Here is a 23,801-nt window from a genome sequence, read left to right as displayed (position 1 = left end):
GCTGCAGGGGTAGAAAGCCGCATCTTCACCGTGGGGTCAGTGGAGGCTGAGCCACTGTACAGGTGGTAAATGCCCGAGTGGTGGGTTATGTGGGGAGGGACATCTCATAGCCTGCAGATGTGGCTGCTTTCCTCAGAGGCTGGGGAAGAGGAGGGAGAACGTTGTGGGTCCTGGCCATCACTTTCTGTCTGAGCAGGCACTTTTTTCTGTGCCTGTTTAATGCAAATGCAGTCCCTGCCTGCCCATTTTTCTCCGACTGTTTAATACGCACTCGGCCGCTGGCATGGCCCCATTCCAGGCTGGAGGCTGGAGGCTGGTGCGTCCTGTCCTGTCTCCGGGCTGAGTCAGGGCCCCTTCCCGGCAGCCCTGAGGCTGGGGAGGAGGGAGTCCACCCCTGCTGCCACCTCCCTGCCCAAGTGTGCTGTTGGGCAAGGAGAGGTGAGCACCAGCAGCTCCAGGTGTGGCAGGAAAGTGGAGCAACTGTCTGCACCCAAAGGGATTACTTGGGTGGATCGCACCATGAGGGAGAGCCAGGCTAGGAGACCATGTTTCACAGAGACATCTAAGCCAGTGATGGGGTGGGGAGGGAGGGTCCCAGTTTCAGCACACAGACCTTTGCAGCAATTTGGTGGGGCTGAGCATCCTTGTGTTGAGTTTAAAATGTCCAACTCCTTGCAGGGTACAGAGAGAGCATGGGAGTGTCACTGGGTCACCCCTTCTGCAGCTGGGCATTGAACTGCCTTGGTGCTGCCATCACTTGCCTGTGAGCGTCCTCTGTCAACACAAAATCACCCAAATGCTGCTACGGGGTCTTTGTCATTAGCTACCAAAGAAATCTCTTCTTTTCTGAGTACTTGGGTTTTGTGATTATTTCAAGAGAGGAAGTCTGATTTTGAGGCAAAAAGTGTAATTTTCTTCCATCGTTCCTCTGGCTTCTTGAGGTTTCAGCATGTCAGTCTTCTTAGACTTTCAAAAACACGTTTCAACAGCAGTAACTACCCATTCCTTGTATCCCTGTGCTGGCTCCCAACCCACGCGGCGTAAAACCAAGCTGCTCTTCTCTACCTCCCGGAGACGGGAATAGCCCGGTTTCCCGCCGGCTTCACCGGCCTGCCAGCCACTCTCAGCTTATTTTGTTGCAATCCAAAAAACACACCCTTCTTCAAGCATTGACACATCTCCCGAGTGTGGACACCCTTCCCGAAAACGTGGGTCTATGTTAGTCTTCCCAAACTCCAGCCAGGAGAGAGAGGTTCCTGCAAGCCTGCTGGTATTTAGGCACCTTGATCTTTGACGTCTCTGTCTCTCCCCTTCAAAGAACGCAAAGACCTGATCTATCTCTTACTGACACTGAATTTCCATTGCATTATGTGGGACTAATCATCCTTTAGGGTGTATCATTTCACTCATCTTAAGTGCCATAGGCAGACCTGAAGCACAACACAAATACCAAACCATCAATACTATCAATAGACAGAAATCTTGTTTTGTGTGCTGACGAAGTTCTGCACATCCAGAATGATATATGTCCAGTTGCCAGAAAGTTTATTTATTTATTTGAAAGTAGATGAAGACTTTCCTTCTTAGATAAAGAAAAAAAGGAGAAAAATATTCTCCAGAAAGTTGTGTATTCACCGTTATTGAACCACGCCCTGTCCTCTTCATATAAGAAATATTGCCAAAGCCACAATCTTTCGTCATGTGGTTCCTTTTAAATAACCTCCTAGGTACTAAAGGTCAGGATGATTTAAAAAAAATAACCTGGTAGTATGAAAGAACTTTTTTTAAATGCGAAAAGACAAACAGAGGAATCCTACGCAAACTTGCCATAAATACAAGGGATGAGGATGATGATGAGTGGAATAAACTACGTTCACATTGCGTCCACCTGCTTTACTTTGTCTCAAGTTTTGTTCAGTTCAAAACTCTAATGTAAAAATAGAATTACTCAATTCATTGCAATTCTGAGTCCATTCTTATAGCCCTTTCCCATAGATTTGTCCTTCGACTCCGCTGGGAATAGTCACTGACATGACGACTACAGCCTTAGCTTTGTAGGTATTTTTATCCCTCCTCAATACTGAGCTTATTGCCAATATTAGTTCTATCGTCTAATTAAGGTGAAGGAAAGAAAAATGTAAAACTCTTTTTTTTTCCCAGTTATTTTTGTCCAATATTTTTGCTTCTCCACATTATTTCAACAAAGAAATATTTTGGAGGGTGGATGTTTCCTATATTTGACATTTGTCCAAAACGGAATAGTTTCTGATAGTCTGCAGAAATTGCTGGTTCTTTTTTGTATAAATATTTGCTTGATCCTGCGCCACAGTTTTGAATTACTTCAAGGTTGAAAAATTGGGCACTTTGAAGGTGATTCACAAGCAAACCAGATACCTCTGCCTTGGAGGTGGCAATGTTGACCACTACCAGGTCAGGCAGGATGGGTGTCTGAGGGCGATGAAGGGTTTGGTTGAATCGAATTCATCACCACAGCCTGTTGAAACCCCCAGTACAAGGTGTGTGGGGTGTGCGAGTGTGAGTGTGTGTGAGTGTGTGTGTGTGTATGTGGTGTTCGATTACAGATACGTGCTCATTCCTAACCAATTCTTTGAACCTTCATTATCCAGCTTTCTAAACTTCTTAAAAGCTATCTAATACCTGGCTTTATTTTTAAAATGTTCATTCCATAGCAGACTATACTATTGATTGGTAATTTTACTACGAGAGCATCCATGAGTCACAGTCAGGGACCAGAAATCTATTGTGTTTGGTGATGTGCACAGCATAAAAAAAGATGATTAAAGAGCTTAATATCTAGTTTCTTCTTTAATTTCCCTCCTACTCCAAAACATGGTGTATTTTCTGGGACCCAAGAGACTGCCTCGGTGCACATAAAAAAAGATCTGAAAAATGGGGTTGTAGGAGATTTTGAAATCGTAAGGTTCTGCTTTAAACCCATGCTATTTTTTGATATCTGAGGGTTGTTTCCACTCTTTGAGAGCATGGCTGGACAGACGACAGCTGAAGAACCATTTTTCTCAGCAAAGGAGAAGCTGACAGGGCAGGACAAACCCTGCCCCTGCCCGGGGGCAGCGGGGGCAGCGGGGGCAGCACAGTCCTCCCTCCTCCCCGTTCCTCTCCTCCTTCCCACCCCAAGGCAGGGGCGGCCTCACCACTAGCCAGGGGCTGGCAAAACATTTGCCTTCCCTAAGTCTGGTCCACAGCCAGGTGGGAGGAGGGCAGGCCCTGGCTCCCCGGCAGGTTGGGGGCCCTGAGCACAGCATCCCTCTTCGTGCCACCCCCAAGGCCCAGCTCTGGCTGGTTGTCCTCGCGCCTCCCTCCTTCCCCCCACCTCTGCCTCCCCGCAGCGGCATTTCCCCGGTGCCACAGACACGGGGACCCCTCTCCCACCCGCCACCTCTCCCACCTCCTCTTTCCTCCTGCAACCTTCCCTGAAAAACAAACTACCACCCCCAAACCCACATTTTTTCCAAGCAACCCTCCCACTTTCTGTTTGCCTCACCCTCTCCCTCATTATCCTGGGTCTCGCTTTTGTTTGTCTTGGCTATTTTGGGCTGGAGGCTCTTTGGGGAAGGGAATACGGCTTAAGTGTCGCCTGCTCAGGATGTGAAGTGTTCGATTCCTTCCAGCTGAGCGAAGCTGAATTGATAAATGAGGCATAAACTGGCTGAGAAATGTCTACCTGAGCATGGGCACCTGGTTAGCTGAATCAGCTTTAACAGGTATAAGTCATTAAACAGGTGTAACTTCATGTTTAGGAAAAACAAAATCCTATTTTAAAAGGCACAGGTAATAGTTTAATCCTAAAGTTTCCCAGGAAATCCAGTCAAGGCTTTACTCTACTGTAGTGAAGTATAGCATCTTCATACGGTAGCTATAGCATAAACTATGTGGTTCTAAGCACCTTCTTCAGTATTGTCATTCATGAAGGACCACAAACATTTAGTGTTATTTACAATGAGTTACATAGAATTTGTTGGAATACAGAAGTGTAAATGTATAAATTAAAAACAGTACCATGTACTAAGAAGCAACTGTGCTTTTCTCTAGCCAATAGCTCTGTTAAAGTGATTCCACTGATACTTTTTTTAACTATGTTACTACTTGATACTATAACTATACTACCAACTGCTGAATTGTTTTATTAATCAGAGCTAACATAGAAAGGATTAGGATGGAAATGTTTGTAAGAGGTGTGTGGGATCCTCTTTGTTTCACCGCCAGTAAGATGATGTGCTGGTTTTGGCTGGGATAGAGTTATTTTTCTTGATAGTACCTAGTATGGGGCTGTGTTTTGGATTTGTGCTGAAAACAGTGTTGACAACGCAGGGATGTTTCCGTTATTGCTGAGCAGGGCTTACACAGAGCCAAGGCCTTTTCTGCCTCTCACCCCACCCCACCAGCGAGGAGGCTGGGGGTGCACAAGAAGCTGGGAGGGGACACGGCTGGGACAGCTGACCCCAACTGACCAAAGGGGTATTCCATACCCTCTGACGTCATGCTCAGCACATAAAGCTGGGGGGAAAAGAAAGAAGGGGGGATGTTCGGAGTGATGGCGTTTGTCTTCCCAAGTAACCGTTACGCGTGACGGAGCCCTGCTTTCCTGGAGATGGCTGAACACCTGCCTGCTGATGGGAAGGAGTGAATGAATTCCTTGTTTTGCTTTGCTTGTGTGCATGGCTTTTCCTTTACCTATTAAGCTGTCTTTACCTCAACCCATGAGTTTTCTCACTTTTACCCTTCCAATTCTCACCCCCATCCCACCGGGGGAGTGAGCGAGCGGCTGTGTGGGGCTGAGTTGCCGGCTGGGGTTAAACCACAACAGATGATTATTCTCATTTTAATACCTACAACACCCCAAACCTCCACACCTGGCAGAGTCATGGAAACATCTGGTCTCCATTTTGCACATTTGAGACTCTGTTGTTATCATCTTTTAATTATATGTAAAAACAGTTTCTGTTGTAAAAGTATGTAAATTATTTCAAATGAATCAACACAAAACTAGGAATTTTTTGTGCATGTTCAGCACCATTTCTCAACTACACTGATAAATGAGATGCTAATATATAGCATGTGAAATATAAAAGGGAGTTTATTCCTTTTGATACAAAGAGTGATGTGAGAATTCAGTGAAAAATGAAACCCACGTATTTTAAAGCAATATGTCCCATTTGTACTCTCTGTACGGAGAGCACTTCTGATGAGCACCTATCATATCTACGAGGAATCTCTTTCTCATTCTTTGCTTAAGATTGTCTCATCTGTAATAGAGGAATATTTGCCATACAAGGCTAAATGCTGATGGCTTTTCTTTCCTTTACACAAGGAAAAAGAATATGTTGAATACTCAAGCTCTGTTCCCATGGTTTAAAGAAAAAAACAAGAGTGCAGTCTCTCTCTGCAGCCACCACTTGGCTTGCACTGTGAATGATCACTGGTCCTTAAAATTACGTGAGCTTTTGATAACAGCGCTCATACACTCTCTGTTCCCTTGGGCCCATTTCTTTGCAGGTGTCTCATTCTGTAGCTGAGGGCAATGGTAAATGATTTTTTTTTTATGTGACCTCTCCGTGCTCCCTTCCTTTAAACATAGTGGCAATATGTGAGGCTTTCCAAGCCCATCAAGGCCGTGCATCATCTTTCCTCCATGAAATTACAAGCTGTGGTTAGGGCAAAGGTTTTGAGCTCTCCAAGAATGACACCAGGCCAAGAGTGATGCTGGGCCAAATGCGTCTACGGAGTTGTAATCGGTTGTATTGCAACCGCCTGGGCCCTCTGAACTAGAACCTTTAATTCTTTTTACCTTCTTTTACACCTGTACAGTGACCATGAAAATCCAGTGCTGGTCAATATTTACTTGGCTCGCGTATTAACTAGCAGCCCAGAAAGGGAGTAGCAGAGAGCCAAACCCGAGATAAGACGCGAAATCCACATGGTCTGTCTTTGCTATTAGTTCCTGCTTCAGAGTCAAGAGTAAAAAAAACAGTCAAAAAGTGAACTGAAAAATTTAATTGTTTTATAAAATAAGATTATGAAATTCTATATAAAAATCCAGCTTCTTAAATATGGTACATTCACTTCCTCACAGAATATTTAAATATTCAGGTCACTTACGCTATATTTTCACCGTATTTGAGTTAAAATAATTGGATAAATTAAAACATCCCTACCAAAAGATACCACAACTTATACAAATAAAACTAAGCATAACACTTTTTTTAAATACAAAATGTAAAGAAATTAATAACTCTTAGAGCATGCTACAAAATTTTGCCAGAAAAATATATGGGAACATTTTTGTTTAACTAGAAAATATACAGTGTGCTTTTCATTTCTCTTCCTAAAATTCAGTCTCATACAATTTCCATTTAACTTAATAAATATGTACAACAAAAATGTTTATTCCTTGAAGAATATAAATAGCAAATACTGTAGTAGAGCCTGGTCCAGCATTCTTTTCACATCTAGCGACTATAGTGGGGCTTTTCAACTCTGAATGTGCAAAAATGCAGAATCAGGCTCTTAGTGTTATCAACAGGTTAATAGCTTTTACAAAAGTGATTTTATTTAAAAAAAAAACTTCCAAAAACACTGCAAAAGACTTAGAGCTATTCCAGTCAGGCATTTCTATAAATAGTAAGACATAATGTAGGGAAACAACGTTCCAGTTTAATTACTGCTGGCAGTAATTAGGGAAAAATAGTCAGTGGGGAACCAAAAATATCTTGAATTAGACACATCTTACTTTCACTGATTTAACTTGGTTCCCTATCATTTCTAAAAAGAGTTTCTGATATAATCTATACATTGTAAATCTGTGAAGAAACTTAATCACCTTCTTCAGACTTTGGATGGTTCGTTTTGGAAAGTGGTATGTTTTCAAGTGCTTCAGTCCATACATTAAACCTTTAATGGTGTCTTGGTCACCATTCTTTATTCTCCACAGATTGAGAAGCTTCAGAACTTGCTCTGTAGGTTGACATAGTTTCATTGTGCGCTCAATATCTTCTTTTCCCACTTTCTTGCCTGGTAAGCTTGCCATCAGTGTGTTGAGATGTTCAAAGGTGAGGTTTGGGTGGCCAATATGCTTGAAGACACTGTTTTCACAAAGATCGATGTCTATAGAAAGTGAAAAGAAAAGAGAGGTAAGTACAATGCATTACAACTTTACCATGTCCTGCAAAAAGCTTCCAAAATTCCAAGGTGAATGTTCCTTCCCAATTTTTTTTTACTTTATTTCAAATAACTCTCTCAGCAATGCTTTTTTTTAGGCTCCAATTATGAAAAACACTTAAGAATTTAATTAACTTTGCAAATACAAACAGCCCCAAATTACAAACGAACTTCATAGCAAGTATTTACTGCTATACGCTTGTTTCATCTATCTTGTAAAATGTTCTGTGTATGTGATAGGACTCCTAATATTTGGTTCCAGTGAATGAAAATTTTGCTCCTCTTCTTCAGAAATGTCTAGGCAAGCTTTGCTAGAACAGTCATTTGGGTTTTTGAAGTATTCTAGACACTTCAGAGTCTGACATAAGCATACATACTAAAAAGGAGAGGGGAAAAAAAACATTCTGCAGCATTTTTCTAATCTATTCTGAGTGGACAAAAGGTCGTTCGAATGTGGCTGTTGTTGATGGTGGCTTACATGAAAAGAGTTGGCCTGACTCTCATAAAATTCTTGGTGTTAACATTGCAGCACTATTTCACCTTTGACACCTGTCTTGGCAGATTCAGCACAAACAAAGCAGTGAATTGGCATGACAAATAGGTACCAGAAGGGAAAAAGAAGGGAAAGCCTGTCTGTGTATTCCTCACTCCCATGTGTCCCCATTCCGTGAATAGATGTCCTAGTCTGAGCTGCCAGTCTCCACTTTATAGAAAACAAATTGCACTTTCAGTTGCAGGCATCCACGTCTAACCTCAACAGCCACTGCTCAGATATAACAGTGGGAAACATTTTCCCCACTTGATGAAAATTCTTCATATGTTGTGCAGTCTCAAAAGGGGATCTTGGCTGTGACACCACACATGCACCCAAGGGGGCTACAAGTCTGGGAAGAATTCAGTCCTCAACTGATCAGGAGAAGCTGAATTCTCTTCCTGCTCCCCCTCAACTTCACTGTGCTTACTGCATCAATAGATGCAATAGATTTAAGCCCTGCAGGTCCTCCTCAGAGCATAACACATCACCAGGAGGCATTTGATCTCAAGCAATTTTTAAAACGCCATTTAGAAGGTTGCTTTTAATATACGTGCTATCAAAATAAGGTACCTTGAATTATCTTCTTGACCATATCCTGTTCCTTGTTTTGCTGCTTCCATAATTTCAAAAGCTGGAAGGTCTGCTCTTGAGAACTGTGCCTTTGTTTAATCCTTTCGATATTTTCTGTGCTAACCTTTGTCCCAGGCAAACTGTCTGCTAGTATGTTCAGCCAGTTAGGTGTGAGGTGGGTAGGAACAGCAAACCTGAACAAAGCCTCCTCGCACAGGGTCACATCTGAAATGAGAAAGAGAAAAAGCATATGTCAATTGTTCTGATCTCTGTTACCCCGTGCTTGTCTCTGAAAAAAAAAAAAAAAGTAGCAAGGATGATAAGAAAAAAATGCTTAAAAAACAAACAAAGAAGTGGTCTTTATCGTGCTGTTGCTCTCTGTGCTTGAGTTCCATTTGGTCGGACCTACAATAATTAAAACTCTACTATGGCCACCACCATAGCAGGCAAATTGCTAACAAGCTAGATATTTTTATCATAAATGCTGATACATTATTTTAACTGTAATTAAAGGTATGCTTTCAGAGCACTCTTCCTTAATATGACACATACCTATTCCACATTTTTGAGGTGCCGTATCTGTATTTTCCTGACAGACGTTGTCACGAACTGCATTTCCCTTCAATGCTATTTTGAAACCCAGTGCACTACAGTTTGTGTGCTTTAGACAGGCTGCTTTGGATGAGGTTTCATTTGAGAAAAATCCTTCTGGACATCGCTTACATACAGTGTCACTCTCAGGGGTACCTGTGGAAACAGGAGATCAATGCATCCAATTACATATAACCTCAACTATAAAAAAAAAATACAATATTACAAAAATAAAAGAAAATATTCCTCCCAAAATTGTCATGCTTCTGCTTTTCACATTTCTCATCTATGAAGGAATCACATTTAGGAAAAAAAAACCACTTTAATTTTTAAAACCAAAAAAGATTCTTTAAGAGAATGACGTTCCTGCTGGAGTAATAGAGTAAATAGTACTCTTACTTCCACTTGTTACCAACTTCAAAATCAGTAATTATTAATTAAATCAGTAATTTTATAAAGTAATATCTTTAAATCAGTAATTACTTGAGTCTATTCAGACATTACATGATGTCTGACCTTCATTCTTCAACTGTACAAATATTCTGTAAAATAATTAAATGGCACGAGAAACTGCTCTAAGTTGTACTCTGTAATATCTGCCCAGAATCTTACTCGAATGGGTTACTTTAGTTCTAGCTAAAAATATAACCCAACTAAATATCAACTAAAGACCCTCTGAAAAGTACTTTCCCTGCTCAAATATTAAATTATACAGGAAAATAGAATTTCAGTAACATTTTTGAACTTTTTTCTGGGTTTAAATAAAGTATTATTTAAAGCAAAGAAGGTAGATTGTCCAATATAGTAAAAATATTTAATATACATATATATGTTTTGCTTGGTGTTTTACTTTTATAGGGCATATTTTACTTCAGAATCAAATATATTATACAACAATAGAATGACAATATATGGTTCTATCACATTGACGAAGAGGAAGAAAATTAATGCATGAAATCTGAAACAATGCAAACAGCCTAACCACCAGTGGCAGGAAAATAACAGCACCAATAAATGCTGTATGTTCACTCTTAAATCATCTTTATTCAGCCAACATTTAAGCAAGTGCCTAAAGTCTAACATCTAATCTTGCATTATTGAAAATGAACTTAAGCACATGCTTAAAATTCTTTGGAAATAATTGGAAATTATATTTGAATAAGAAAATGCCTCCATCTAGTGTATTTTGGAAGTATTTACATGTAGATGCTTATTTTAATGCTAGCTTTTAAGTAAATTTTATTTATTTGGGGCATTTCTTTAGAGAAAAAGAGTACGAATCTCCAGTTTTCAACCAGCTGTGAAATCAAGAGTAAGAATAAGAATAAAGAATAATACTGCATAAACCCAACTTAGCACTTCTTTCATCAGACAGCAAGTGAAAACAAAGGAGAATTTTTTTGGTGTGCATCTGAAAATCAGAGACCCTGTGTATTGCCAAACCCCCCAAATCCTCCGCTTTCCGCAGCCAGCGCCCGACCTGCAGCAGCAGCGTCCGCCCTTGCGTTTTCTTGCACAATGTGCTCTGCCTGCGGCTCTGGGCTGTGCGAAACTCCAGCCAGCACCTGCACCTGAGCAGGCAGCAATTAGCTTTGCTGGGAAGGCTGAATTTTTAGCAACTTCCCCTGCTACAGACATGCTGCTGTTGTGTTCCAGCAGCGAGGAAGGGGAAGAAAGGAGAGTCCCTGCAAATGGTGCGTCGTTCTGCTCAGAGCTTCCCGTATAACCTTTGCGGCACAAGAGGGAAATAAACCGGGTAATTCATCAGTGTTCTCGGGGTTGAGCAGAAAGTCACCTCCCAGCTCTGCCAGCTTCTTCTTCGCTGCTTATCTGGCCGCTCTTGTTCAGGGCACAAATCGCCTCAGCCCAGATGCCCTTCCGCCGCTCCCTCCAATTCGCCTGGAATCCCCCATTCTCCCCAGGGAAACAGCAGCCGCCGCCGGGGAGATAAGTGCAGCCTCGGAGCAGCGCTGCTTCCCCAGCGCACTGCTGCTAAAAACTCTGCCACGTACAGGGCCAACCGCAGCAGAAAGGAACAAAACCTTAATCTACACTCACAAAAGGGGACTCCCAAAGTAAAGTGATCTGCCCAACATAATCATGAGCGACTGGCAGTGGGGAAACAGATTTCTAATGCTTTAAGCTTTGAATGAGACACTGGACCACACCATCTCCCTGTGTGGCAGTGGAAGCATATTTTTCTACACTTAGGTTTTATTTCACCTGAGTTTACATCGTTACAACGTTCAAGGCTATCATATGGCAGAAAGCGGGAACACAGTGTGGTCCATGCTTATTAAATTCGTAGTCGATGCCTCACCTCAAAAGCTGACTATTGACACAGGGGGACGCAATTATTTTTACAATGTTTTCATTCCTTGTTTGAGGTCTGCTTGGGTTTAGCTGATTCATTTGATGGTCTTTTGGAAACCAACTTTCCAATAAATTACACGATTCGACAATTTATCTTCTTCCAAAGTTTGTTTCATTTTGAACTGAGGGATTCAAATTTGCCTGCCACAGTTTCACTGTGCTCGCAGGGATGCAGCAGGCTGGTTGCTCAGGGAATTTATACTTCTTTGCTTGCTTCCCAAACGGGCTTTCTGAGAACTTTGTTTCTGTCCCCTTTTGACTTGCTGCTGGGGTGCAGTGGAACGCCATTAACCCAAGTCCCTGGGTATAATGATTTAGGTTAATGAAGGCTTATAATATTGAAATGCTGCCAGTGAAAATGCTTAGTAATGGCAAGAGCATCAGGATAGTGATTAGTTAATGAATTACCAGGGGAATAGTGAGCACCTACAGCAGTGACGTTACTCCTTACATCGAAGTTGTTCTCCAGTGAGATGTTCATAACATGAGAAAGAACTCCTGACCTGTCATTCAGCATAGCTCTAAAATGTATAGGCCAGCCCTAGTGTTTCTCACTGTATATACGTAATTCCTAGGGAAGTAACTCTGTAGTCTGGAGATTGGTTGCCTATGGGTTTGTGTCTGAGATGCTTTGATTTTCTGTATTCCCTTCCTCAGTGCTCTTCTCTGGGCAGTTATCAACCTCCAGTACAATGACAGTTTACAATTCTTTCAGACTGTATTAAATACTGGAGCTAAACTGGGCCATGACATTTGCCAAATGATAAATGAGGTATTTTGTTTAGAGAGAAGAACTTATTATTGGTTTAACAATTTATGTTGTCTTAAATGAAGAATACACTCCACTGAAAAGCGCCGCTTCGCTCTGTATCCCCACCAGACATACAGCACAATGCCAGCCTGCTTGACAAAAAAACGGTTGTTTGTTTGATAATAGTAACAGTTTCCCTAAGAGTTCCTCTTAGGATGCTGATAATGAATTATTACCACATATTGCTGTGATGCTAGAGCTATATTAATGTTGTTATAATTATACACTTGGTGTCAAACATGTAGTGCTCCTGGTGTTTGTCAAGATATACAGTTGCTTGAAACAGCAGATTTCAAAATGAAAAACATTATTATTTATCACACACACAAATACTACATTCCAGATAATGTTCCTTTAAAAGAGGCAATCCATCATGTTTCTCATTAGAGTGCAATTTGCTACATTTGCTACTGCCATTAAGTTATATATTATAGTAGGAGCAGGGTATTCCACTGAGAAATGTTCCTTTGGCTACAGTCCAAATGAGGCAGACTAGGAACAGGTTCAATTGGCTTTACAATTTACTGTCCTGTAATTTCATCTGGACGAGCCTCTTTCCTAATCTTGTAACTGCCACGAGTCATCGACATGCGGTAGAGCTCTAATTAAGTCTGTGCGTATTGACTAGCGGTACATACCTGGCTGTGCAACGCCGAATCCGGGAGGACACTCCGTGTGCTTTAAACAAAACTCGAGTTCCAGGTATCTGCCTTCGACGCACTCACAGACACGGTTCTGCGTGCTGGTGCACTCCTGCTTGACGTACTGCAGCTCTTTGCAGACGGCGCTGCAGTACTGGCATTCATCGTTGCTGTTCCACTCTTCGGCGTAGTACTGACCCGGACACGGGGCACACTGCGTCGGGCTGGTGGCTGTACAGTGCTGCTTTACGTAGCTCCCAGGAGGGCACTGGTCACACAGCAGTTGACGAGATGTCCCTGGGTCGTAATGAGGATACTTGGGGAGAGAGTCATCCTGGATGGTCCACTTAACAGACATGTCCAAGAGCTAGCAACAGGAAAACAAAACATCGTTCGCTTTAGTTCTGGGGAGCACCGTGGTCACAAAGAAACCTACATTTTAATGAGTTTATGAGTCTAATCGTGTCGCTATCTTCAAAAAAATGTTTGCATTAGATATTTATTAAATATTAGCCAGCTTCTGGACTCTCCCATGTCTATCTTAGAATGGGAAAATTTTAGGACCTTATCCAGCAAATCTTCCCAAAGTAAGTACTTCCTTGTTCTTCCAGAGATGTAGATCCTATTCTTCTCCCATTTACACCCTTTTAATATCACTGCGCAATGACCTTTTACCACCTGGCACCAGAGACCCTGGCCTATTGGTTTCATTGGCAACACGCTCGATGCACAGCAAGGTGGGGATTATGCACTCCTGTGTTCTTAAGTATCAAGTACTTCAGATGCAAAAGGAATGGTATCTGAGCCTACAAATCTGACCAGCGTACTGCACCATTACCACAGATACCTTTAACGGTAATTCCTTACAATATTTCTTTTTACCAGCAACAAATGGCTAGAACAATATAGGTTATTTTTTAACACCTTCCATTTAATCTTGCACTGAAATGCAGCAGCTCTGGGGATAAAACGTGGCAGCTATATCTAGTATGAAGCTGCAGCTTCAGACAGAGGTAAAGAATGCTGCAGTTCATGAAGGGTATACAAGGACTTAATCGCACGAGCTGGAAGAGGCCAGGCTAATGCTTTCATTTCCTATCTGAAAGCACAGGCTTACGGCTGTCGTGAGGACCTGGTTCAGTACCGGCACATGTCATGACTGCTACATTCCTTCTGCTTCCTGCACCAGTCTGCTTTGCTGCTGCGATTTGGGATCTAGCCGTCTGAGATGATCCTGCCTTTCTGCAGAGACAACCTCCATATCATGTCATTTTGGTCTTGTAACTGAAAAATTGGTTCTGTGACTCCACCAGCCTATCAAAAAAATAACTCTCGGGTTTAGTCCCTATGTACCGCCCCGAGCCCCATGGGGTCCGTGGGCAGCTCACTCTTCCCACTGAGAACCCGTCTCTGCCCCAGCGCTGCATGATCGAGGTGCCACTTCTCTTCTAAAACGTGTACGTTTTATAAAGATGAAGTAAACTGGCTCTGAATGAAGATTTTTTCCTATGTATCCATTCAAATTGTAGATCCAACTGACTTGTCTTTGTTGCTATTTTAATCCCAGTCAGCTAATACAGAGTTGCCAATTCAATTTCAAGAACGTATTTTCCTCTTTTCCAATGCAGATGTCCCCAAAATGTAAGTGGAATTAACTCTTTTTATTTATTCAGACTCTGTATTTCCTAAAGAGGCTTCATCTAAGGGCCTCACTTCTGCCACAGCATGGCACTGCTGAAGTCATAATCTTATTAAGGTTGGAAAGGACAATTTAATCGTTCATCTGCATTAACACAAGTTGCAGCATTTGCAACAAGTAATATTAGCTGCCTAAATTAGGAACTCTTACCACTTAAGAAAATATTCTTAAGTGCATTCTCCTGTTGCCTGACTATGAATCCATTTTTTATACAGCTGTACTTACACAGGCTGAAGAATGAAATGCAGGTAGTATGGATATTCCCCACAGCCTCTTCTAGTCACCCTTGACGAAGCCCTGCAACTTGTCCGATCTGTGATTTCTATAGGTGGAGATCCCACTTTTTCTTGTCGTCTCAATGCACAATCTCTTCCATTGTGAGAAATTCCTTATTACTCATTGAAGTTTGATGTACCACTCCATTTTTCTGAAATAACTGAATCTGTTTCATGTGATCTATTTAACAAGAGGGTGTAGCATGTTTTTTAATAGTGAATGGCTTTCCACTGATGAAAAATGCACCCACCCTTGGTAAATCTACAGCTATTACTCTTGTAATGAGGAAGTGCTGGTAATCCCATTAATTGTTGATGCAAACAGTCAGGTTTTCTTCTACGGTTTTTATTCAGTAATAGATAATACGGCATCCCAGAGTCTAAGACTTGCATGGACACATGCATTCCCTTCACAGAACATAACAGACTGCAACACGCGGCACAGATGCTACAAAGACAAGCACCAACACACATTTCATGCAGATGTCTGTGGAAACCCAAGACGATACCCAACACAGATGAAATCTTGAACACTGATGAATGCTTGAACAATACGTGTGTGAAAATTATTAGCGATAGCAACCAGACATGTGGGCAGCACGTCCTCGTGCAGATGCCAGTTTTCCTTCTCTGCAATGCACAGCTCACAGCAATCCCCAAGCTGTCACTGCAGCAGAATGTGCTGCTCTGGGTCGTGCCTCTAACCTTGGTGACACGTTTTCAGGTGCTGAATGGTTAGGTGGACCATTTCATGACTGCTCAGCTGCCCTCTGCAACATGCAGGAGCAAGAACAACAAGATTTTCTCTATCATCTTTCTTACTCAACCATTTATATTGGAAATCATACATGAGGCAAGGGAGAAGTTTTGCCACAGGGGATGATTCAGGATTAAAAGTAATTGAAATTCAATAATCAGGTATGAGAGCATGGGGTTTTGTAGGGAAAAATGGAGGCACTTGCTTCCTGAAGAACCTACAGCTATGTGAAGCAAGCCAATAAAAATTCAACACAATCTGCGAGGAATTGATTTTAAAAACTGAGCAAAAAAGTACTGTGTGTGTGTGAGACCATGTGAAGTTTTGCCTTTGGAAGTACCAATAGCTATGAACTATTAATGGCAACCAGAATACTATTAATCTAAATGAGCATAACCAATAACCATAATAATAGGATTAATAAATCAGCATCACTAAAAGGACGATCAGTCTTTGCATTTGATTTTTTCCTTGTATTTTTAAAAGAAAAGCACATCACACCTGTCTTCCCTTCTTTCCCAGAAACACACATTATGTAGCTGCAGTAATCCACCCATCAGTGGCTGAGCCATATGTATGCAGGATCCAACTCTTTTATTTAGTAAACAATTTGACAAAAGATTGTTCAGTCAAACTAAAGCTATAAATGCAATCAGTATCTCAGTATTTTACCAGAACGTTTTATACATCATTTTCAACATAGAGCTAGATTACCATTACTATTACTGTTTGACTATTATGATCCTATTAGTACAGTGAGCTGTGCAACTCATTGCCACAGGACGTTGTAAACGGTTGAGTTCAAAATGTTACTTGACATAGTAATGGAGGAAAAATAATAAAGGGCTATTAAACATAAACATCACCTTTTGATCAGGAAATCCCAAACCACAAATTGCTTAAGTCTGGAGGAGTGTTTTGGAAAAATACCACTATTTTTCTGCCTTTTTCTTCCATCTCCTCTATGCATCAGTTATCAATCCCTGCCATAGACAGCATATGGGGCTTTTTAGGGCATTTTTTCTGGATTATTTTTTTCTTAGACCCAGTACAGCCATTAGTATGTTGTTAAGTAAATTTCTAGACTCCAATCCCCAATACCACATTTCTTCACAAGACTATTGTAGGTCCCTTAATAATACTTAAGAGAATAGATCTGCAAGATTGTCTTCTATGCAGATTGAAAACACCTAGCACATGTGAGTATGCTGAATATGTTATTATTACTATATATTATTATTGCTGAATATGCAACCTGAAAATCAGAAGTTATCCTTGAACCTACCTCAAGTGCCAAAGTAAGAGCAATCTATTTTTAGAAGTTTTGCAAAAATGCAGGAAGAATGGTGGAAGGTAATTAAGTATAATTTTTACTAGTTTTACTGTAGCAACTTGACACAAACAGAATGAAAAGACTCTTCTTGTCCCCCAGTTCACAGAATAAGCTAAAGGGGAATGTCACTAAATTGTCCTTTCTCCTGGCCTAAGACATATTGAATTTGTGCTTACATTAGCAAGCTGGATCACCTGTTACAGCAGATTTGCAGAGCAAAACAGATGGTGCCAAGCGTGATTCAGAGGGGGTATTTTGGACTAACTTCAGTCTGCTCTCATGGACTGAGCGTGCATTAGTGGTTACAGCGCATCTGGTGCGTCTCTGGAGTCCATCTCTGGATTTACTTTCATCAATCCAGTTTACTTTTGAAAATCCACTTTGTGCACTCCAAGTCTGCTCTGACGTGCAAACTAAAATACGGTAAATAAGGATGATCAGGAGAGGCCCTTCAAAAGCATGTTCCCAAATCAAATTAAAATGGTAATTAAATGCATTTTATGTCATTCCTGACATTCCTCCTCCTAAACTATGCTATGACTAACTTTGTAGCAGATTCTTAGCCACATAAAACTTCTGATTGACCTGAATGCCCATACTTAAAGGTAGGCTATGTACTAAACACCTGAATCTCTGCTGTAAGAAATTGCACTATTTGAGCATATGAAAATGCCATAATCAGAACTTACTAGTTCTGAACATTGGTCTTCCAAAAAGCTTCACAGAAAGCAGGATTTCTCCTATAATCATGCTGGCACTGGCCTGTTTTGCTCTTGCTGGAGAAGAAGGTATGTTCCACTTTGAAAGGAGGAAGAAGCTGGAAGTCTGGCTTCAGTTTACTGGAATCAGAAGTAGGGGCAATGAGCATGTTCACCCTTTAATTCTTAAGAAACCAAAGTTGGAGTCTATCAGTGCTACACCTGGCCAAAGTAATGGATTTGTCATTCAGAAGACTGCGTAAAATTCTGTTCATCCTTGTTTAGGAAAGGTTAATTCAGCCTGGAAGAGGTACAGAGAAATTTTAGAAGAAAATGAAGAGCTTCATCTCGAAGAGGATCTTGACTTGGTCAATAGCTTGGCAAATCGAAACAGTACCTATAGATTCAGATGGACAGTGAGAGGGAAGAACTTCCTCTGTTAAAGGATAATGCTGGCAAATGAAAAGGGGATTCTCTTGTCAGAGGAAGTTTGGGAACAGACTTTTACTGAGAAGCAGGTGCAAGAAACCCAAGTAGTTTAAATATAGCTCTAATGCATTTCTGAAAGCAAATACGCCATTTGGTTTCCTGGAAGAGCTGGAGAACAGACTGAAAAGATCTAGGCAGTTTCTTTCAATTTTAAACTCTAAGAAAATCCTTTATATCCCAACACCAATGGAAGCCAATGATACTCAATATCTTGTTCATCTCAACAAATTAATTGTTAGTCTGATTCAGAGTGCAGTCTATTGCAAATGGTTTTCCTAAGGGTAGTGAAATGCAAGCCTCAATTTAAAAAAACAATCCCAAAGACTGGGTTTTTTTGTTCTATGAGTATGAAATCCTATCAGTAACAAAATAATAACAACAAAACAAAACCAAAACAAAATCTAGTATCATTAACTACATCTATCAACCTATTGGGTGAAATTCAGTTCTAGTGTCATGGGCTCAGTTCTGAAAGGACTGAAAAACTCAGTCCTCATCCATCTCCCTGGGCCAAATCCTGGGTACCTCTCCAGATGGGTGTCCCTGTACGAGGAATTGGGATAAACTGTAAATACTGAAATACAAGTCTAGTGTAAGTCAGTGTCATGCAAATAAATACTGAGAACTTATTCAAGATGAGTTACCCAAGGTTAAAAAGCAATTCTTTGATTGTGTGACTCAACACATTAGGCCTGAAGCTGTATTTTTCCATACCATCTTTATGTCAGCATACACAACGCTAACATAAAAGGCCTGTGCAGTGCATTTATTTGAGACCTTAGAAGATGCTTTTGAAAGAGAAATAATGTGATTGTAAAATTTCATTTCAGATCTTGGGCATGAAAAAAGTACACACCCTTTTCTTTCATCTTTAAATGTAAGGCAAAGAGCAGCTTGCTTTTTCTTGTTGAATTAAAATGAACTGGAAGACAAAGCACATAAAGCAAAAATCCTTCAAGTATCATCCCCTTAAATCACTGCTTTGTGAGAGAAAAGAAAGTGGCTTTTCAGCATATGAAAATATTATTATATAGCTTGGCTTTGTGGTTTTGGGTTGTAGACCAAAGGAGAATGTTTAATTTGCTGAGAAAGATAAATCTGTTTCTGTTTTGCATCCCACAACTATTCCAAAGCATATTTTCCTGCGTGATAAATAATCATTCATGGCATCTGTCAGATTGCTCCTAGTGTTTGCATTGGGTTCAAAGTAAAACCTCACAACTCTCCTACTTTGCTTTCTACACAAAGTATTTGGACAAAGCTAAGGCAGGAGGCCTTCACTTACTCTCAGCCCGTAGGCAGAATGCCTCACTGAAATCACGCACAGACCCCAGAGAAATCCCAGTAGCAAAATATAGCACTGAACGTTAATGAGGTCCTCCTAATCAGTAGCTTGTCAAATCAAAACAGTATCTTTAGATCCAGTACATGACAGTGTCATGCTGGATCAGAACCATGGCCATCTATTGCAAATAACCATTGTAAAATATTTGTTACCTAGGGAGAAATGACTCCCATCCATCTGGGAGATACTCAACTCTCATCCTCCTCACCTTGCTGTTTTGGGGGGCCCCAAGCAATCACCAAATTTAACCTCTTTGGGCCAACAGCTATGCAGCACTGCTTACCCCGTGAGTTGCTGCAGGCTCACTTAGAGCACAGCCCAAACAAAGCACCTTTTGGCAGACTGCAGCTGGGCGTCAAGACCACAACGAAAGCTAAAATGGAGTCATTTTCGCTGGTTTGAGTTTAGCTTATAAAGCTGTTCCACCATTCTGCCAACTACTTCAATGGAATCCACTCACTTTGGACATAACGGGACCTACTTTTGTATGGAAGATGCTTTATAAAGTGGAGGCTGCTCTTCTACACAAGTAACTAGTGACTCTCCTGAGCCCCTGTATTCTAAACTGAGGCTATCAACCACTGTCTTCATTTCTCTGTCAGTAAAGCAATATGTCAACAATTCAAATCTTGTAGAGACTTTGTAAGGCACCATTAGTTGTCATTCACAAAGCAATTTAGGGGTCTAAACTATTGTTTCATTTTCAGTGGTAGGAAAATGACATTCAGCTGAAGAGCAGTTTCGCATCTTATCAAAGAAGTGCTAAATTGAAAGTCTTCGTTTACATGAGTTACATTTGCCTGGAAGCTTGTGGAGAAAGCAGAAAAGACTAACTAGCTACTCACCAAAAGATGTGTCTTATCCATAACTCATATTTTGGAACGTTATTCACCAGAGTGACAGCAAGATTTAGAGATAACCCAAACCTGGGATGTTACCACCATGACTACAGTCTGCCTTTGCACTGAACTGAATTACTAACAACTGACCATCTAGCTAGAGAAACAGTATGTCCAGTATTATGTGCAAACAGGTGTTTTTGTCCAGGAAGACCGTCAGAGTAGTAAATCTACTAGCATAAAAGTCACATACAGAAGGAACAAAATTGAAGTTTCTGTGAGATTTGAATAGTGGGTGTTATTTAAATAGTGACAATATCTTTTAAAAATTCTTCTGGTAACCTTGGTGTTTTATTTTTAACCAACACACATGCAGACAGACAGAAAGAAAGTCAGACAGAAAGATAACTCCTACCCTCGCGGGTTGCAAAGCCACTGCTGCCTACACACAGCAAACCCAACAGGCCAGCCAGAAAAAGCATGTCACATGCGCCCAGACATCCAAAATAGAGAAAGGTCAAGTTTAAGGGTCAAGATAGTTACGTGACAAGTAATGAGGTCCAGCTCTGGGGAATTTCTTTCAATTCAGTCTGATTTCATAACTCGTCTGTTTGTAAGCAGTTTTGGTGTTCCAGCAAACAACACGTACGCGCATGCACCACCACAGCAGGTCCCCTTTCTGAAACCGTACCAAAGAGGCCAAGGCTGAAAGTATATCATGTCCAAAGAGTCTTTTTTAGTTATGGTATCTCCAAAGACTCTTTTTTAGGTATGATGTAGCCAAACACACAAACTTCGAACTGCTGTTGCACCTCTTACAACTGTTCTTATTAAAACAGGTACTAAAACTACTTTTCTGAGCTCTAGCACATCTGACAGTACTTAAACTTCACTGACAGTACTTAAACTTCACAATAACTTTAAATAAATTGCTTTTAAATAATAAAAAAAAAAGAGTTGAATGATGAAGGTCTCTGGTATGTACTCCTGCCACTGACGTATTTCAGCTCCAAGACTCAGCTGCCAGAGGATTATGCTGAACTTCACCAAATGCTATTACTTTATGGGAGAACATGAACAGGCACATTACATTTAATCAAAATCAAAATACTGATGTGATTATTTTATGACAGCAACAGGTAAGAAGCCAAGCTGATAATAGGCTATTGCTGAAATTCCCAGATTAACTTCCCATGCTTTCATATAGACAAAGAAGGCACAACATCATACATGAGATGAAAAAGTTGTCCTGCATTTCAATTTGCTGACCATGAGTCTGACAATTTTTGCTTCCCTTGCACCATTAATTACTTTGGTTTGTTTCTCAAAAAGCTCTTTCAGAAAGTTGTACAGAGAGTAATAAACATGCATTACTCATCGGATCCTGGAAATCTCGTTGCATTTATAAAAAGCCTTCAAAATAATTGGATCTCAGTTCTAATGCTCTGCCACAACATTAATGCCACTGTACTCACCAAAACAACCCAGGAACAAGTTACCGCGCAGGCATGCATGACAGTCTGCTCTGAATATTATTTTAAAATGTTTTTCTTTGAATGTTTTCTTATCCAAAAGATGAATAGCCTCCAAATAGATGTTACACAGTACGCAGGTTTTAATTAATCTGACATCATATACAATTCCATATGGCTAAATGGATTAAAAGACATTTTGAAAGATTTACTGCACTGCTAACATCTCTAAATTTGCATCTGGAAGTATCTTGCTAAATCACCAAGTAAACAAAAACTTATTAAAGCAGGGGCTTATACTGGATTTAATAACACAACTTTTTCTGTAATAGCTACTGACGCAGCTACTAATTCATCACTTTCTTGCATATGAAGCTGAATTTTCTAAGCCAAAACAAGCATCACATGCTTGTGCTTTTTTCTGGAGTTCACAGTGGTTTTCCTGGGTAAGAAAGCCAGCCCAGTATCTGAGATACTGATCAGTGCCACTGTAGCAACGATTACAGAGACAGGCAGGGATGGAGCTTTTGTAAATCAAAAACAAACATCCCAGCCTACAGTTTCTAAATTCATTCCTAGATACAGTTCTTTGTGTCAGCCCAGTATGATGAAGCCTTGCAAAAAGAGAGAGGAAGATAGGAAAAAAGGCAAAAGAAAAGCAAATCGTGCCACTACCTTAAGAATGGGATGAAAATCCCTGCTGCCTCTCTGGAGCTGGACGTGTCTGTCGCGCTCCAAACCTCACCGGGTAAGCTTGGCGTGATGAAACAAAAAGGGTTTACCAAGAAAACGGAGAGAAGGCAAAAAAATCCCCAAAACCAAAACAACCCAAACAAAAAAAACAAAACAAAACAAAACAAAAAAACCCAGAAGAAAAGCCGTATGTCTTTACAGCCTGATCTCCGAAGCTGTAATGCATCTTAAAGCCTATCTACCTCTCCGAAGGGACTTACCACAAGCGTGCAGCACAGGAACTTGTTCATTGTGGTCGGTGGAAGAAACCTCAGCGAGCTGGGAAATCAGGCAGAGAGTCAGCTCCCGCTCCAGTCTCCTAGCAGCCTGCTTACATCCCCCAACATTAAAGACACGATATATATATAGTCCCGGTGTAACAGGAAGCTTTGGCTCAGCTTTGATCACTCATTCCCTACCATGACCAAACTTTTCTCTCTCTCTCGCTCTCTCTCCCCCTCTTTTTTTTTTTTTAAGGAACCTGTAAAACTTGATGACTTAATGGAACCCTTTGAGTGCTCTAACCACAGACTGGAAAATGCAGGAGGGAGTGTCAGGGGCTGGCCAGGGGAGGGTTTAATTGGGCTCTGTCTGTCTGTCTGTCTGTCTCCCCCTCCTCTCCCCTGAGCCGCTGGCTTGGCGGGGAGACGCACGCCCCGGGGAGGACAGCGGCTCCCTCGGCACCCCAGGCTCACGGGAGACACGGTTAAAAATCACTGCTGGAGGCTGGGCCCCAGGGCCCTGCACAGCGCGGCCGCCCGCTCGCAGGGCCCTCGAGCACACGCGGGGCTGCCATTTCCCAGGGAGGAAGGGGGCTCCGGATCCCTGCCGGCTTCCCTTCCCTGCTGAGGCAGGAATGCGAGGAATGGCCCCTCTGCCCTTGCTGCCTGCCAAGGCAGGCCTGCGCGACATGACGGGTGTCCGGCTGGCTGGGCCACCCGCCGGCCAGCACCAGCCCCGAGGGGCTTTGCGAGGAGGAGAGACCTGTGGGAACGATACGGGGCTTTGGCATGAGCGGCTGTGATTTTCCAGTGACATTCGGTGTCTGAAAACAGGGAAGGTTTAATGTTTTCAGCAAGCCCTTGTCCACAGGAGAGACCCCACTCAGGGGCCTGCTCTTCCTTCCCCCACTTGCCATGCGGTGCTTTTAGTTAGAAAAGGGCATTTTTCTAAAGCCGTAAGGATTAAACCCTGCTGGTCTTGCCTCCCTGGATTTCTCAGAGGGCTCCCTGGAAGCCCTGGGGAACCTGCGTGTAGCAGGCACAGAGCTGAGCACTGCTTCCCAAGCAAAGGTGCGGAGAAAGGATTTCTTTTCCCAACCTGCAGATATTCAGAAAGTGATTACGGGAGGCTGTGGGATCCTGGGGTAGAAGCCAAACCCAGATGTGCCTTCAGTTTTTACAGATGGCTTTCTCTCCCTTTTCACAGGCCAGACCAAAACCTC

General features: G+C 41.7%; 1 protein-coding gene across 1 annotated transcript; it reads right to left on the bottom strand.

Moving 5' to 3' along the window:
* Positions 1-6,019: 6,019 nt before the first annotated feature.
* TNFRSF11B (TNF receptor superfamily member 11b) lies at positions 6,020-23,036 on the bottom strand. Its single transcript, XM_075144570.1, has 5 exons — positions 22,579-23,036; positions 12,716-13,085; positions 8,855-9,049; positions 8,303-8,527; positions 6,020-7,143 (listed from the first exon to the last, which is right to left on the bottom strand). The coding sequence occupies exons 1-5, from the start codon at positions 22,606-22,608 to the stop codon at positions 6,755-6,757; spliced, it is 1,209 nt and encodes a 402-aa protein (XP_075000671.1). The 5' UTR covers positions 22,609-23,036; the 3' UTR covers positions 6,020-6,754.
* Between the last annotated feature and the right edge of the window lie 765 nt (positions 23,037-23,801).

This window comes from Calonectris borealis, chromosome 2 (genome assembly GCF_964195595.1).
Source record: "Calonectris borealis chromosome 2, bCalBor7.hap1.2, whole genome shotgun sequence".
NCBI lineage: Eukaryota > Metazoa > Chordata > Aves > Procellariiformes > Procellariidae > Calonectris > Calonectris borealis.
Note: the sequence above shows the minus strand (reverse complement) of the source record. Positions and strands in the feature narration are given on the sequence as shown.

Bases quoted from the DNA above. Each gene is read 5' to 3' on its own strand.
- TNFRSF11B (XM_075144570.1), bottom strand. From the start codon at position 22,608: ATGAACAAGTTCCTGTGCTGCACGCTTGTG. The intron at 13,086-22,578 runs GTAAGTCCCTTC...TCCTGTTGCTAG, and splicing joins TCCTGTGCTGCACGCTTGTG to CTCTTGGACATGTCTGTTAA. The intron at 8,528-8,854 runs GTATGTGTCATA...TTCTCATTTCAG, and splicing joins ACCTCAAAAATGTGGAATAG to ATGTGACCCTGTGCGAGGAG.